This window comes from Nuphar pumila, chromosome 7 (assembly GCF_984573655.1).
Source record: "Nuphar pumila chromosome 7, dmNupPumi1.hap1.1, whole genome shotgun sequence".
In the NCBI taxonomy this organism is placed as follows: Eukaryota; Viridiplantae; Streptophyta; class Magnoliopsida; order Nymphaeales; family Nymphaeaceae; genus Nuphar; species Nuphar pumila.
In genome coordinates, this window is record NC_143255.1 from 14,704,535 (window position 1) to 14,723,074 (window position 18,540).

Consider the following 18,540-nt stretch of genomic DNA (forward strand, 5'->3'; position numbering starts at 1 on the left):
GAAAATATATGGCTGTAACTAAAATTTTTGATAACACAAATCTCAACTTTTCATTGAAAAAGAAATTTCATATTTTAGGAAAACTTGCAAGAAACATACAGTTTCCCATTTTTAATGTGATGTGAAAAGGGTATCCCGTGCATTTTTAGAAATTTCTCATAAGTTTTGGAAATGCAAGGTTTCCGTCTTCAAGAATGGCTTCTTAGGAAATGAGTTTCCCACATGTAAGTAGAGTTTCTGGTAGCCCTGGTTTTACCAACCAGAAACCTACCAACATGTGGTTGGTGACGAGGGGCTTTTCCATTGACCTAGAAAAAAAAGTGCACTTATTTGTTTGATGCTCTAGCATGACAAACTTGATTTCCGAGCTCATGTGGCCACATCATCACAGTCGTGATACATCATGCATGTATGCATTTGTCTAAAGTAAAATGATCTTAACGGATTAGTTTGAAGGAAAAAAGCTGATCCCCTTCTGTGTTGCACCTGTAATCAACTTCCACCAGGGGAGGTCCAAGTCAAAAACCATGTTCATCCTACTGAACAACAGGGCTCTGGAGAGACAACAATGTGCTCGGAGAAGACCAAGACAATACATAAAAAGAGTACATAGAAATCAGTTCACAGGAGATCTTCTCAACGACATTTGCATTTCATCTTGCTCACAAAACTGAAAATTACAAAGATTGAATTCAAAACCAAATTGGCAACTTTAAATGAAGTTCATGTATAATGAGATTCACCTCAGATGGAGGAAAGATCCTCATAAACAGATTTAATTCCTGGTCTTTCAGATGCTGGCCGGATACATCTCAATGCTATTCCCAGCATCTCTTGCATGCCTTTCCCAGCAGCTGAATTCTCACTTTCTGTTGCAATTGCAGCATCAAAACACTCTGAACCGCATCTGTTAACTGCTCTTGTCATAACCCACTCAGTGAGATTCACTGCACCCTGTTCCTCGGTGATCACATCTCCTGCACATCTTCCAGTCAGAAGCTCCAAAAGCACCACCCCAAAGGAGTAAACATCAAACTTAAACGAAGGCACCGGCTTCTTTGCAGCTGCCAATTCTGGAGCACGGTAGCCAAGAACTCCGGCATCCACTATAAGTTCAGATGTGCCAGTCTGAGTCATTAGACGGTGAAGACAATAATCAGCTACCCGTGCATTCAGCTCTGGTCCCTCCAGCAAGATGTTGGTTGATTTAAGGTTGCCATGTGGGAGTGCACGGTCAAAATGTAGATAATTCAAGCCTCGAGCTACATCCACTGCAATCTTGAGCCGTTGATTCCAAGTTAATGGCGGACCTTTTCGGGTTGGCCGGTCTGCAGTAAGATGAAAAATAAGAAAAACATTAGAATTTTGGGCATCAAGAAAAACAATAAAATTCTAGTAGCCACACAGTATCCTCATGGTTTCACTGGTCAGAACATCTATGACTCATCCATCCTGAATTTATGCAGTCCAGATGTACAGTTTGACCAAACCAGGACTGTATTAACAGGCACCACCATACCAACACAGCCTAGAGCATTATCATCAGGGATAACAGAACTTGAAGCAACTGTTCATGGATAAAATTATTTACTAGACTTGGATGTGCAACCAGAAACGTCTTGGTCAGTAGTTCAATTCAATAGGTGCTCGAACCATCATTCTCTGTGGATAATGATCAGGTACATCTATAAAATGATCGAATCTACCATCTGTGAGTGGTTGGTGGTCAGACGGCCATGGTATGAATTGTTATCCATCATAAGAAGAAAAAAAGCACTTAAATAAGAAAACAACGAAAAGATTGGCCAAAAAGAAGCGAGTTCAAAGATGAGCTCACACCATAAAGAAAGCTTGCAAGACACCCAGGAACTATGTAGTCGGAAAGAATAAGTTTCTCATGCTGGCTTGGACCCCAATAATACCCTCTCAAGCACACAACATTGGGGTGCCTGATATTACTGAACTTCTTTGCCTCTTTGGCAAACTCCTTCCTCGGTTTTGCAATCCCTTCTCTCAACCACTTGACAGTCAAGAACGCCCCATTGTCCAGAGCGGTTCGATAAGATGTTCCAAGGCTGCTCCTTCCCAACACTTCTGCCGGTGCCCTTGACAATTCTTCTGGTGTAAAGGTCAATGAATCATCCAAAAAGTGCAGCTCGCCAGCAAGCCTATCTGGGGAATGCACTTTCAACTTCCCCAAGTGTTCTGGTGTGGATGGACCACCTGAACCCAGTGACGAAGAGAGCTCACTGTTATTTGAAGGTGAATAAAAACCTACAACACCACCACCACCACCACTGCTGCCAGATGTTTTTTTATCAGGAATCACAATGCCAAGAGGAGGTGAACCCTTTCTGCTTCTAGAGACAACAAGCTCATCAGCAGATACAACCAAAGCAGCAGAACCTGCTACACCTGAACTTGGAACAGCTTCGCTGTTTTCCACACTCTGTTTTGTTCTTGAAATCCTTTTGTAATATATGAAAATGGCCAGAAGGATTATAGTGGTGAATGCAATCACACATGCTATTATTACCAGAACTTTTGTAATAGCATTGATTGGTTTGCGGTGTCTTTTTCTGCCAGGGCCAGAATTAGGCCCAGTTGGGGAGTAAGGAAACTTCAGATTTTCGTTGCCAGGGTGAAAAGAGGAATCAGGAAACTTCTTGAGGTTTGCTGGAATCAGGCCTGTGAAATCATTGTAAGAAACATTGAAGCTCTGGAGTGTTTCTGGAAAGGAATATGGCAAAGGGCCAGTAAATTGATTAGAGGACGTATCAAGAGAAACAAGTGAAACAAGCTTGGTAATAGTAGCTGGCAAGTTCCCAGAGAAATTGTTTCCAGCTATGTCAAGTGTATTCAGGTTGGTTAAGACACCAATTTCAGAGGGAAGGGTACCACTAAGATGATTCATAGATATGTCAAGGAATTGAAGATGAGTGTTGTTCATCGATGAAGATGTGAAAGGAATGTCTCCAGTGAACAAATTGTTGTGAAGATGAAGCTCTTGTAATGTGGGTGAAGCTAGTAAGTCATAAAGAAGAGGACCATCAAACTGGTTGTTGCTAAGGTCCAAGATACTGAGCTTAGGATACTGAGTAAGAACAGATGGAAGTGAGCCACTCAGCACATTGTGTGAAACATTTAGATAATTCAGACGCAAAAATTGAGAAGTTGACTCAGGGAAAGATCCAATCAACTGATTCTCACTTACATCAACGAATTCAAGGTTGTTTCCCCATTTTGCAAAAACAGATAAATTTCCAGTGAATTGGTTACTTGACAGATCGAGCATGGTGCAGATTCCTGTGAGCGGTGGAAGCTCACCAGAAATGGAATTTGATGACAGGTTAATAACCTGCAGTGTGGTTGAGGTAATTATGCTGATTGGACCTAAAACAATAACAGCACACAAGCACAGTTAATAAAACTAACAATTAAAACTGGCAAGAAATAGCATATAAAGTGTCATCATGAAAAGACAAGTAATTATACAAGCACCTTCATAATTAACATCCAACAGTTAAGGGACACAATAAAACAGAAAACACAAACTAATAAACAAAAGGAATAAACTGAATGTGAGTGACCAAGAATCTATCTGAAGGCACAATTTGTGTAGAAATTACTAATAGACCTGGACTGGAATACCAAGTGATATTTCTGATATATTCAAAAGGATGAACCATATGGTTCTAGGACTAGAAAAGAATCAAATATTTTGAAGAAAATTCTTGTTCACTAATGTTTGATGCTTAAAACATCTCTACTTCAATATCTATTGAAGTGTCATGAACTATGTGGAATTACAAAACAAAGTGCACAATGTACATGCACAAGTCCAAGAAAGAACAATACAAGAGCACTAAGACACTACACAAGCACTAAGTGCATATAAGACATCAAATAGTTAAAAAGGACACAAAAACATAAAAAATATACAACTTATTGAGCATAAATGCTTAAGAGAAGCATTGGGTACAAGAAGGGGGATTACCCCCTTTATATAAACAAAGGAGAGTACTAGATCCCTTGGGATCACCCCCAATGGATAGCCATTGGGGAGGTCCCAACGGCTCTAAGAGCTAAGGATAATAATGCCCTTAGCTCAGATCAAAAGACAAAAAAATAAAAAATAAAAAATAAAAAATAAATGACTAAAGTGCCCCTAATGGGCATAGCCTATTACAATATTGTCAAAAGACAAAAATACCCCTAATATACCTATTACAATGATAAATATATAATGTATATATACATTATATACATACATCTTAACACCCCCCCTCAAACTCATGGTGAGTAACCGGAATTTTGTAAATACAAGATAAACAATGGAGAGGATTCAAGTCTTCAAGTGTCTTCATTCCATCTTTATGATGAATCCGAAAAATTTGTAAATACAAGTCTTTGAATGTCTTCATTGGTGACCTCCATTTTCATGATGCATCAAAGATATTACTTTATCAACCCATCTTATCTTTAAGAACCTGCGGAGAGGATAAAAAAAAACAAAAATTCCAACTACACAAAGGAAAATATCATAACCAAATAGTTATATATATTTTTGAACAAGAATAAAACTCAACTAGAATTTTCAAACAAAGTAGCAATAATTTTTAGAAACATTAGATAATCAATAAGAAATATAAGAAAAGCATACCTCAAAGATAAATTTTTATGAAATCAAATTTAAACAATCATAAACCCAAATTCAACATATTTTTCAAGAAAGCATAAATATTGATCATAAGAGAACTTGATCACTAAAGGACATACAAATCATCAAGAATAGATAAACAATTATGCATAAATAATTTTTCAAGGATTTTAGAAAAGTACTTCAAATAAAAAAACAAAACATCAACGACAACATGCATATAACAATTCAAAAGAGCCCTCAAGAAAAGAGGAGTTAATTAGATTCATGCATACAACACAATGTGAACAAAATAATCAATATGAAACATATATATATATATATATATATATATATATATCTGACATGCAATTAAAGTATATTTATTGCACATAATAATGAATGAGAGCAATCTCATAAATCATAAGTTCATAACCCATTAGGATTAATTCACGCAACCTAGAATGAGTTTTCATCACAAAGGACCAAACAATAATATTAAAAAATATATATATGTCTATATATATATATATATATATTATCAATGAAATATACATAAGATGCATGAAATTTTATCAATAAATATTTTTCCATACAAGGAAAAGCAAGTAGTAAAGAATTTAAAATTTTTATTAAGCGATTTAAAAAATCACACATAGCAAAAGGAATGATATTTGCAAATCTCAACAACAATTTGCTCACCACAAGCAACCACCTCTTTGACCTCCAACTCAAAATCCTCAAAATTCAAGTGTATCAACACATAGGACAAGAGATCAATCACAATGCCAATTATGGGCCAAATACCAGTTATAACCACAAGAGGTGCACATCACTCACCTAACAAATGACTGTAAAACTGTAAACATCAGCTACAACGAGTGCACATAATTCACCACAACCTATGTCACATAGGTGCGGGTGTGGATGCGGGTACGGGTGCGGATGCGGCACTTTAAAAAAACTTGGGTGCGGGGGTGCGGGGAGGATATATATATATATATATATATAGTGTGTGTGTGTGTGTGTGTGTGTGCATTTATGTATTTATATGTATAATATAGATAAAAATGAACTTGATTAGGGTTAACTGAATCTACGTTTGGATAGAAATGGACCTCAATGTGGTTGACTTCACCTAACACAAAGGAAACTGTGTTCAAGTGTCACACCCGCCTGGGTGCGGGTGCGACGTGGGTGTGATGCCCTGCTAGAAGAGTTTGTGTGACATAGACCACAACATAAACAAAAATTTCTTATCCAATAAAAAGGTCACTCAAATAAGAGGGATGAGTGGAGAAACTAACGAGGTAAAGAAAGCTTGTAATGAAATCAAACTAATGTCATCAAGAAAACAAGAAAAAAAAGGTTTACAAATCAAGGCAGGGATATTAAATTTTACAAACTTTCGAAATACCTTGGTTTAAAAAATAGATAGTCATCACAGATAAACATAATTATAAGCATTCATCTTAATAGCAATGGCCAAATATACAAATGAGTGATTACATCAATAACAATGAAATGAGCATGTCCAATATAAGAAAGCTATATAAAGAGACAGCTCAATCTAGATTATAAGTTTATTATGAGATAACAATGACATACAACATTAAAGGGGTCAAAATATATATAGAGATCCTCAACTAACCATATAGAAAACTAAGAGCATACTCGAGTACAACTAATCATAGATACTCACAAAAAGATAAAAAATCATGTATATGCAATAATCTAATAATTGTAAAGCCACATATCTCACACAAAAGCCATGAAAGATAACATAAGATATGCATAGGAGCCACTATCACCGATATTGCTGATATATTGAAAATATCATGACATTATCGACTATTTCAAAGACAATACAGAAATATATCACGATAATTTCAAAATATCGCCAAAAACAAAATAGCATGATATTTTTTTGGGAAAAACATTTTTTTATTTTAAGTTTGTATTTCCTATTTTTTTTGTTTCTTTTATATTTTAAAACCTTTAAAACATGTCTTTTTATATTTTTGGAAGAAAAATAATGCAAAACTTATTATTTTCTTAGCTTTTTTACTGTTATTTATATTTTTTCAATTTTTTAAACTCCCAAGATTTATCAACTTTTGAAAATCCCTTAGAGAAATACCCTCGCCGAGAAATTACTTTTAACGATACAGGTTAAGCATATATGCAAGTGATAGATTAATCCAATGCAAGATATATAAGAGAGGTAACATATGACACAAGGCATAACTATCAACCAAGGGATGATCACAAAGGCCACTAAGAGCACACACCAAAGAACATAATGTAAAAATTTTCATAAATAATAAGTGAAGATATGGAAGCCTTCAAATGTCACCAACAAAGTTCACCAAATTTATATAAAAGTGGACAAACATAAAAAAGGAACCCACTATGAGATTCCCTCACAAACCCACAAAGGGGGTATACTTACAAACACCCACACAAGGGGTCACCAGAAAATAATATTTTATTGATGATAATATGCAAGAGGCATTTTCAACTCATTAATCCAAAATTACACTAATGACAAGGAGGAATGAACACAAACCATATATATAAATCCAAAATCATACACAAGCATAACCAATTAAGGGTGCCTTTTAAAATAATTTTGCACAATAAGATGGAATTCAAAGAGCATGGTTTGACACATGTATAAAGTTACCAATAATCATAAAGGTGTTACAATTCTCAAAATAAATATATATACTTTGAAAGAAACACATACGCAAATCCACTAAGGGATATACATGACAACATAAAAATATAATTTTGTATTAAAAATGAAGAACTTACCATAAAGAGCTCAAGAATAAATTACTTGTAAGCTATGTCACACGGACTCGGCTAGGGAGGCGCCGCACCCGAGTCGACACGCCCCGACACGGGTGCGGCTTCGGACACGGCCCGGACTCGGTCAGCGCCGTTGGACTCGGTCAACGAGTCGAGGCTGAGTCCGTCCTTGTTTTGGACTCGATCAATATTGACCGAGTCCAAAAATGTCCACTTTTAGGGTAAAAAAAATGAACTTTTTATATATTTTTTTTAAAATATATATATATATATAGCATGAGTCTTAAACATAAGCCCAAAAAAAAAATTCTGGGGGGCGCTGCCCCCCTAGACCCTTGCCTGCTGACCGTGCAACGAGACTTGCGCCGGGGGGAGCCCCCGGACCCCCCTTTCTGCAAGGGCAAAAGTACAATTTGCAAAGTTTATAAAAACACTCATGCTGGTGCCAAACTTTAGAGGACAATATCCATATATATATATATATATATATATATATATATATATATATATATATATATATATATATATAGCCGAGTCCCCGTGTCCAAAAATTTTAAAATTGCACCGCACCCGTGTCGCACCCGCACCCATGTGACATAGCTTGTAAGTTAATGCCAAAACTAAGACACAAGGGCCATTCAAGCATACACAAGAGTCAATAAAACAATATTTCATTAAAAGAAATTTCACAAACTCTAATTCTAATTGATTTAAAAAAAACACATTTTACATTCCCAAGAAATAATCATAATATTTCAAACAAATTTTGAAAAATATATATTATAAATACCTTTTAAAGATTAAACAAGAGATACATACTGAAATACAATAGCCTCGAGTCCAAGCCATATATCAATCCAAAATTTTCTTTCGAAGCACAAACTAAAAAAAGATACCAAGGTCAAGAATCCTTAGCTCTGATACCATGTCATGAAGTATGCATAATTACAAAACAAAGTGCACAATGCACATACACAAGTTCAACTAAGGAACAATAAAAGAGCACTAAGGCACTACACAAGCACTAAGTGCATACAAGACATCAAATAGTCAAAAAGAGGAACACAAGAACATAAGAAATATACATCTTATTGAGCATGAATGCTTGAGGGGTATTACCCCTCTTTATATAGACAAAGGAGTGCACTAGAGCCCTTGGGACAACCCCCAACGGCTCTAAGAGCTAAGGACAATAATGCCCTTAGCTCATAAAAAAACAAAAAAATAAAATAAAAAGAATGAAAGACTAAAGTGTCCCTAATAGGCACAGCCTATTACAATGCTGTGAAAAGACACTAATGGGTATTTATTTATTACAATGATATATATATATATATATATATATAATATACATACATCTTAACATGAAGTTCTGAGGATGGGAAGGGAGAAGGGATTAAAATCTACAAATAGATACAGGTAAATGAGACCTAACAAATGCAAGATTTTCAAGTTAAGGTAATAAAATTTTGAGGTAAACAAGATTTCCCTGATGCAAGATTTTCAAGAGTGAAGTGCATATCTGTAACATGGGCTTGGTGATACCATAGTCACCTGTATCATTCAAGGTAATTTCTCGGCAAGGGTTTTTCTTAGAAATATTTTCAAAAAGAGATTTTTCTTGAAAAAAATCTCGGAGGCTTTAAAATTTTGATAAAATATAGATAATATAATAAACATATGAAAATAATATGTTTTTTATTATCTTTCTTGTGAAACATATAAAGAAACAGGTTTGAAAAGTTTTTAAAATACAAAAGAAACCAAAAAATAGAAAAACTGAACTTAATATATATAAAAATATGATTTTTTTAAATATCATGATATTTTCATTTTGGTGATATTTTGAAAATATCGCAACATTTTGCCAGTATTATCAACCTTAGCTGAAAATGCTGATAATATTGTGATATTTTCAAACTATCAGTGATGTCGGTGACACTGGGTGATATCAATGCTCCCCCTCAGCATTGCAAAGTGATTTGCAGCTTGAGATGAAAGCCTTCTCTAAGGACCCATTTGTTTCATAGTTTTCACAGGAAAATTGCAGAGCTGGCATCCTTTCCCTCCCTTTCCACTACAAGTCAAACAAACATCCAAGCATCATTGTGGGAAAGTGCCATGCTGGCACAAGTGGGGCCCAGTTCTTCTGATCACCTTCCTCTTTTCATGTGAAAATTCATTCTTACCTTCCCCCATATGAAAGGACTTTCACGGGAAAGCTGAGTTGGCAAGAGGTTTTAGAAACCCATGCCTTTTCTCATGAAAGACACTTCCCTTCCATGGGAATGACTCAAACAGTCCCCGGTGTCATGCCATGTTCATACACTGCAAAGATCAAAATTGTCTAGCAAAGACAGTGAAATGGCAGAAGATTTTTAGATGAGATAGAACACTGGTTCCCTCTCTAGATAGATGGCCCCAACATATTTCTTGGTAAAATGTAGAAGAGTTCCTTGGTTAATACGCCACAACACTGTAAAAGTGTAGGAGAATCCCTTAGGCAATATGCCAAACTAATGTGAAACAGAAGGTGGTAATAATTTTAGTTCCCAAGTTTAGCAATCTGTTGTCTTAGTGAATACAATACATGGTGAAGTTCGTAGCTCAAGGTGACGAATATTAGCCATTTTGTCAACCTGAAAATTTAATCTCAACTGGCATCTTTACCCCTTGAAAAGATCAGGAACACAGAGGCCAGATGTGGCGATTGGATGGGCAACATCTCGACCAAGATTTTAGAAACCCACACTTCACAACAACCCAAAAAAGAAACAAAAAAGGGATAAAAAAACCCTTTGAACATTATCCACTAAAAAGAAATTATAAAAAGGAAAACCTTCAAAATTATTCACTAAAGGAAATAATAGAAAACAAAATCTTTCCATCCCAACAACAAAATTCCAGATGAAAAGAATGACGCAAGTACCTGACAGATTGTTGCCACTTAGATCCAGTTCGGTCAGCACCAAAGAATCACCTCTTAGAAGCCCATTTGGTACAACTCCAGAGAACCTATTGTTACGGAGTCGCAGAATTTCAAGAGCATATGCAAACTGAAATGCTGGAAGCTCCCCTAAAAGCTGATTGTCACTGAGATCCAAAATCTTTAGTTCCCCCATAAGTGGCAAATCACCTGGCTTAATCAGTAAGCCCATAATCTTATTGTTACTGAGGTTCAGATACTGAAGTGAAACTGACAAACCAGACAGAAACCCTTTCTGGAAGCTTGAACTGAGCAAATTGTTGCTTAGGTCAACATGTGTAGCACTTGACAGAAGAAAAAATCCCTCGTTGATTACACTGCTGAGATGATTCTGATGCAGGTCAACCACTTGTAGATTCTGAAGGCGAATCAAGCCAGCAGGGATATTATCAGTAAAGTTATTACATGAGAGATTCAGGGAGACCAACTGAATCAATTTAGTCAAACCCACAGGCAGTGCACCAGACAAAGAGTTATGACTCAAATCTATAGATTGGATGGACACTAACCCACTAATTGAGTCAGGAATTGATCCAGAGAAACCATTGCCAGATAAAGAGAGGTTCTTCAGGCTACGTAGATGTCCAATCCCTAAAGGCAAGGGTCCAGAGAAGAGGTTGTTTGAGACATCCAGGTAACGAAGTTTACGAAGGCTTCCAATGCTTGGAGAGAGTTGCCCAGTGATCGAATTGCTTGAGAGTGACAAAGTTATCAGCATTGTAAGGTTTGCAAATACACCTAAATCAGAGTTTGCAGATAGGTTCAAATTGTTAAGCACAATACTAGCAACGCTGTTGCCACTACAGATAATGCCATACCAGGAAGAAGGGCATCCATTGAAATCAATCGACTCCTCGTTCCATGAGTTAAGGATAGAACCAGATGGGTCACTTTTTATTTCCTTCTTGAATTGGAGGAGCGAGAGAATGTCCTGTGATGGAAGTTGTGCCACAACAGAGAGGTAAGGGAAACATACAAAAACCAGGAGCATCATATTCATGGTGGATGCTGAAGTTGCACCCAAGAGACTTGCTTTTGGGATTTCAGCTGCACTTGTTCCAAATGATAGCAGATGAACTTCCAAGAGAACCTCAGCTTTAAGCCAATCCAGGAATAATGGAGCAAGAGATCAACGCTGGAGACCTATTTGGCAAGAACCAAGCTTCTTGAAATTGTCTGCTTGGTGCAATACTTCAGGCTCCCTAACTTTCAGGATGATTCAAAGGGAGCAACAAGCCCATGTTCACGAGGTAGAAATAGCATCTTCTCTGCATTTCCAGTAATTCAGGGTGCTCTAAGTAGTTCACAGTTTTGTCTGAATAAAAAGAGCAATCTGGCGTGGTGGGGTGGGACCTTGGTTGCTAAACGGGCTGTCAATGTTTGATTCCCATGAGCGTCACCTCTCTACGCAAGCAATGCTTAGCATAGGTCAAGGGTCAGGGGTCACAGCCTCGGAGTTTTAAGTTGCCGGCACGACCGTAGGTACGGAAGGTTGAGCCCTTTGTGCCGGGTGCGGTTTTTTTTAGTTATAAATCCAAACACCCATAAAAAAAGACCTCAAATCGAAACACCCTTAAAAAAGACTTTTTCACTATCTTGGTCCTCTTTGTACGAGTCAAAAGTCAAAACAAAGTCCTTCGTTTTACTTTTGTCAGAAAATATTTTAATCTAATATTTGCCAAGAAAATTCACCGAAACCTCTCAAAGTAAGAAGAATAAAAGGTTGGGGAAAAAAAAGAGACCCTGGAAAAACTAGGAAATTGAAAGAGAATGGTCGTTACAGAGTTACCTGAAATCTGATCAAGAACGTTCAGGAAACATTTCTTCTACTCTTCACCCGCGATTTTTGGTACCAGAAATCGACCGAGGAAAATTTCGCCCTCTGCATTCTAGTTTGCATTCCACTCTGTTTCGTGATTAAACATTAGTTTCACCCTACTCCTATGTTTCAGTGGGCAGATTCGAGCTTTTACTGGACGGTGAGCGCAAGAAAACTGAAACCGTAAAACTTCGCTCGGAGAGAAACCTCCTTTTCCAGCAGAGAGGCTCGCGGTCCCACCATCTCTGAAGAAGAACGATCATCCAGAATACCGAAGAAGAGCAGGAAAACAGTTTTTCTCCTTCAGCTAACGATATTTACTCTGATTTCGACCCATATTGTCCAGAAACAGCTTCGTCTGTAAAGCAATTCGCCCGAGACCACTTTAGACGGAGGAAACAACCTTACTGCAAAAAATCGCCGATCTCACGGCAAGAAACTTCAGTCGTTCAAGTATCTTCGACTTCGATCAATCGCTCCGTGAAATGCTTCAATAAAAAAATCGAAAATACAGTCGAACCTTGCAGAAAGAGAGTTCAAAAACGCTCAGAAATCGCAGAATCCGCCGATTTTTCAGTTCGGATCCGTCTCCGACCGTCTAGGGGCTCAAGAAGCTAATACTCTGAGCCATTCAGAGCAACGACGTTTCTTGCTGCCCGAACACGATTTACGGCTCAAAACTCGGTGACTTTTAGGAGAGTGAAGCTTCAAGTCGGCATTCTCAGAAGAGAAAACTCGTAACTACTAGAAGAACGGCGATTTCTCTCATCCTGACACGATTTACAGCTCAAAACTCGGCGATTTTTAGGAGAGTGAAGCTTCAAGTCGGCACTCACAAGCGAAAACTCCGAACTACTAGAAGAACGGCGATTTCTTTCCTCCTGACACGATTTATAGCTCAGAACACGCGATTTCTCAGAGCCAAGAATCGATTCTCGAGATTCTCAGAGTCGGGGCCTTCAGCGGGAAATCTGCATCCGAGCTCATGATCTATCGCCGATGATCACGCGAGAAAGAAAATATTCTGAAACAAGGAAAAAAAAACACATGATTCTCGTCTATATAACGCCAAATGAAGGACGAAGCCTTCTGAAGAACGGACAGAAGAAGGGAGAGAGCGATTCCCCCGACGAGCGGGAACGAAAGTGTTCCCTGGAGAGGAGGGAAGATCGGGTGAGATGTAATTTCACACTTTTGGTTTGCTTCTATACCTGATCACCCTCCATCTTCTGTTGGGCCCCACATCTGATAGGCTGGAGGGTGATCAGGTGCAGCATCACGCTAAAATCGTACAATCACATTGCACCTGATCCTCCCCTGTCACTTTCTAGGGTTCTCCCCTCGCCCCCATCTCCCCGCGTCCCCCGGGAGAGAACGAGGGCATAATCGTAATTTCGTAAACGTGAAAACGCAATTAGCAGAGGGTGTTTCCCTCCCCCGCCAAAATTAAAACCTCTATTTGAAGGTTGTCAATGAGTCGGATATGTGTTGCGTATCAGACCCGACCCGAAGCTGATTTTCCCGGGTACGGGCAAACGAGTTTGGCCGGATATTCAGTCCAATTTCGACACACTATGTTGGGCACGTCTCCCATTGAGAAAAATGCTCAGATGGTTCCTTATGAACTGAATTGGATATGCTTATTTGGATTATTTTTTTCTGATTTAGTTTGGTTCAGACTAGTATTTTATGTTGGATACTCGATTTAGACTAGTATGATGACCGAAAAGATTCTAGCTTAATAGATCCAAATAAACCTAATTCTCGGCGAGAATTCGTGCACATATCATCTAGATCCAACAATACAGTTTGGATCTTCATCACATTTGCAGTCCTATCTATAGGATTGGTTTTAGCCTTTTTCTCGAATCTAGGATTACCCATATCTTTGGAAACTGGAATAGGATTCAGAACTAAGTTACGTGCATTTTGAGTTTACATAATTTGGCCCATACAGATCCATTTGCAACCCTATCTAAACCAGACCCTAGGGTCGGGTTTGAGCTATTATGTATCTCAATATTCAGAGTTTTTTTTTTTGGCCCAAAGGGGTTTGGCGTAGTGAGGTGGGGGCCTTGGCTGCTAGATGGGCAGTCAAGATTCTATTCTCATGGTTGCTGCCCCTCTACGCAAGCCAGTGCCTAGCATGGTCTTAGCCTCAGAGTTTTACGTTGTTGGCACGGCAATCGTAGTTTTGACTGGCCACCATGACCAAGTCTTTGTGCTGAGTGCAGTTTCTTTGGGTTATAAATTTAAAAAAAAAAACTGTGTTCTTTTTATGTATAATTAAAAAAATTGCTCTAATAACTTTTTTTACTTGATGATTTTTTAGTCAAATGAAAAAAATTTGTGTTATTTTTTGCAAATAAAATGACCAAATTGACATTAACTCCTTGTAATGCAGTGGTCGGACCGAAAGAGGATGAATTTATAGGGATGGCAGTAGACCGAAGTGGGGGAACTGGGGACAAAGTCTCTACCCAGCCTCATCTCAAAATTTTTGCCCTCCATCCCTGGTCCAAAAAGGGTGAGGCGAAGCTGGGCCCTATTTCTCCTCAGTTCACTGCCATCCCTAACGAAGGAGAGGAAGGTGAACTAATGGGGATTCGGGTTCGGAGACGAGACAGTGCGGGTAAAGAAGTATGTCCATCCTTGCACAGGTTTTGATTTTAACTTCCATCATCATTTCATGTCCTCCATCCCCGGACCAAATGGGGGCAAGACGGGGTGGGGACCCATTTTGCCCTGGTCCACTGTCATCTCTACGAATTTCTCAGGTTCTTCAGTTAGTGGACCCATGGTTGGAACAGAGAAGAGATTGATCTATTAGGTTGTCCATCTAAGGTGCAAGTTGGAGAAAAAGAAAAGGAACACGAGCTCTATCTACCACACTTATACAAACGAGAGATACTAAACTCAATACCTCAATGCATTAACAAAATAGCAAAGTAAAAATAACAAGAAAACACAACTCACAAAATAAAATAAAAAACACAAATGACAGTTTCAACCCTCACGTTTAATGCCGTTTTATATGCACACAGCCATTAATACACACCACTAACTCACTAATACCACTAAGTTTTTTAATTTCAACAGTTACACTCCAACTCACACCCGTTTTTCACTGTGTACATAACTTTTCAACTTATCTCACTTACAAATTTCATACAAACTGTCCTCGTGAAGAAGACGTTACAATATCGACCACGTTAATACATTAACTTTCATCACTCCTCTTTAATGCAAAACCGGAGACACCAAGTGAATCTCTAAATTTGATGAACTTTCCATGTAAAAGTGCTTTGGTGAGACTTGATCATTCATTCGTTAGAACAGTATTTTGACATAATTATCATCTTCAGCAATAGCATTTTCAATAAAATGATAGGGGAGCTAGAGGTCACATGAAAAACCAATTTTTTTTTTTGTCATTGCTACATAAGTACATGACCCAAGTCCAATTTGGCAGTTCAGATATCAAACTAGTCAGATGTGGCTTAGATGTATAGTTTTAGTAATGTTATTATACTTATCCCACGATTGACCTTACTTTATTTGAGGTAAGGATGGCAGTGGACCGGGGCGAGGGCGGAGACAAGGTCTCCACTCCTGCCCCATCTCAAAATTCTGCCCTCCATCCCCACAAAGGTTTCGATTTTAACCTTCATCCGCGTTTCATGTCCTTCATCAATCCAAACGAGGTGAGGCGGGGCCTTGTTTCCCCGATCAACTACCATCACTAAAGAGTGAGAGAAAGGTTTACTGTCGGGGACAGGCGAGGCAGAGCAGGGAAAAGCATAAGTCCATTCCCATACGAGTTTTGATTTTAACCTCCATCTCTTCATGTCCTCCATCTCCGGTTCAAATGGAATGAGGCAGGGCAGGGCTCCGTTTTCCCTCGGTCCATTGTCATCCCTAAATAGCGGCATCTATTTGATAGTTTCAATGAAAAGTTAAGTCCTAAATGTTTTTTCTAAAAACATGACTCTTTTTTAACTATTAGTCTAAAGGTGGGGCCCGTTTTTCTCTTTCAATGAATTAGACATAATATATGTAGTTTTTATAAAGCACATTTTAAAAAAAAGTACATTGTATTTAACGCCAAAAAGATTTTATTTCTAACTTTAAGAAAATTCGGTTGCATTAGAGAAAACAAGTTTTTCTTGTTTCTTTCTTTATGGTAAGTTGGGGTTAGGCAGACAATACCACTTATACAACTATACCATAGGGTTTTGAACCTTCAATGTCCCAACGCAAGGTGACGTGCACAAGCTGACAAGCGGATGCTTTTCATTGTCTAGAAATGTCTAAAGGCTTTCCAGCTTTCGAAACGAGTTTTGCAGACATTAAAGGCTTTCAATGCCTAAAGGGAGTAAAATTCTTATCCCGATAAATGGAAAATCCAATTGTAGAGCACTAAGTTTCTTACTTAAAAACTCATTATCCCACTCATTTGAATAACTGGGTGCATCCAAAACACCCTTTAGATTTAAGAAAGCAATATCCTGGTTTATCCTATTTTTTCAAAATTCAGGGCGACAAAGATAGAACGCCTTGGCCTTAAGTGAAGACATGTTGATATCGAGAAAAACTTGTCAGTAGGGATGGCAGTGGACCGGGGCAGGGGACAAGGTCTCCACCCCCGCCCCGTTTCAAAGTCCGAACCTTCACCCCCACCTCCATCCCCGCGCCGGGATGGATTTTAACCTCCATCCCCGTTTCATGTCTTCCATCCCCGGTCCAAACAGAGGGGGGGGGGGCGTTTCCTATTAGTTTATAGTAATCCCTTTAAGGATTGGGAGTGGGGCTAGGCGGGGATTGGGACGGGGACGGGGTGGGAAAAGCGTAAGTCCGATTTTAACCTCCATCCCCGTTTCATGCCCTTCATCCCCGGTCCGGGGCGAGGCCGGGTGGGGCCCCGTTGTCCCCCGGTTCACTGCCATCCCTACTTGTCAGGACTCGGAAGAACATTTTAGTCCTAAGATAATAAAGGCCATTTTTTTCCTTCTTTTGAGACAGGAGGGGCCATTCAGTGATTTGCTTAGTGGCAATATGGTAATAAAAGTAGCCAGAGATGTCTTTCCCTAACCGCGGACTCCAAACTTTCATCAAATCTGGTTCAGTATAAGGGGAAAACGAATAAATGGTTGCCGCGTGGCAAGTGCGACCCTCACTTCCGAATCAATTACCGCGAAGAGCCATAACTTCAGTGTAGGAAAATACCAAAGTTGCCCTCTTGCGTTGGCACAATGAATGAACAAAAGAGGGGCCCTGATCTGACAATGATCCCTCACCCTTCAGGTGAATCAGGTGTGCTGCAAATGGGTCGGTATGAGTCCCGTCTCTGGTGAACTTTCACATAACTATATCATTAGTAAAAATAATCTGGTTTAGGTTTAGTTGCCCTGCTGTTAAAATCTCTGTGAATTTTCTCTCTCTCTCTCTCTCTCTCTCTCTCTCTCTCTATATATATATATATATATATATATATATATATATATATATATATATATATGAAAAAGTGGTAGCTGCCTACTGTCATGCCTACTACGATAGAACAGGTGTTTTGGGGTTGTTTTTAGTAAGTCTGATTATGCAAATGTGTTCTACATGATCGATTTGCTAGAAAATGATATTTGAATAATAATAAAAAATATGATTTTTAAGCATTAAATATTTATAAAAATCTTATACCAATAATTTTTAAAACTTATAAAAACCTACCTGTGTATCAGAATATGAATACCATGATTCAAAGAGTTGATTGCTATAAAATCAAACATGTAAAACACATTTGTACAGTTAGATTTAAGAAAAACATAAAAAAAAAACTTTCAAAATCCAATGAGATGGTGATAGGCAGCTACCACCATAGTGACAAATATCGCAAGATTTATGAAAATCTCTTGATAATATTTCAATAAATTACTTAAACATTTTAAATGGTAATTTCTCGTGATATATTCAAAATATCATGATTTTTTCATCAAAACATAATTATTGTGATCTAAACACGGTATTTACATTTTTAATGGCTATTTAACATGAAAATTTGTGAGGTTTTTATTTTTTTATATTTTTAATTATATTTTATTATAAAATTTATTATATTTTTTTATATTTTTTATTGTTGAGATTTTGCCAAAATGCAAGATTTTGAAAAAACATTTAAATTCTAGCGAGGTTTTGACTATTTTGTCATTTTTAACTTTTGTCATTGTGGCTACCACCCAACGTCTCTCTCTCTCTCTCTCTAAAACCTACAAAACCCAAACCTAC

The 18,540-nt window shown here is 38.0% G+C and overlaps 1 protein-coding gene across 1 annotated transcript; it reads right to left on the reverse strand.

The window, feature by feature from the left end:
• Positions 1 to 744: 744 nt before the first annotated feature.
• LOC149831231 (LRR receptor-like serine/threonine-protein kinase GHR1) lies at positions 745 to 11,439 on the reverse strand. The gene is made up of 3 exons (XM_090012016.1): positions 10,329 to 11,439; positions 1,840 to 3,393; positions 745 to 1,328 (listed from the first exon to the last, which is right to left on the reverse strand). The coding sequence occupies exons 1-3, from the start codon at positions 11,437 to 11,439 to the stop codon at positions 745 to 747; spliced, it is 3,249 nt and encodes a 1,082-aa protein (XP_089868142.1).
• Positions 11,440 to 18,540: the final 7,101 nt, after the last annotated feature.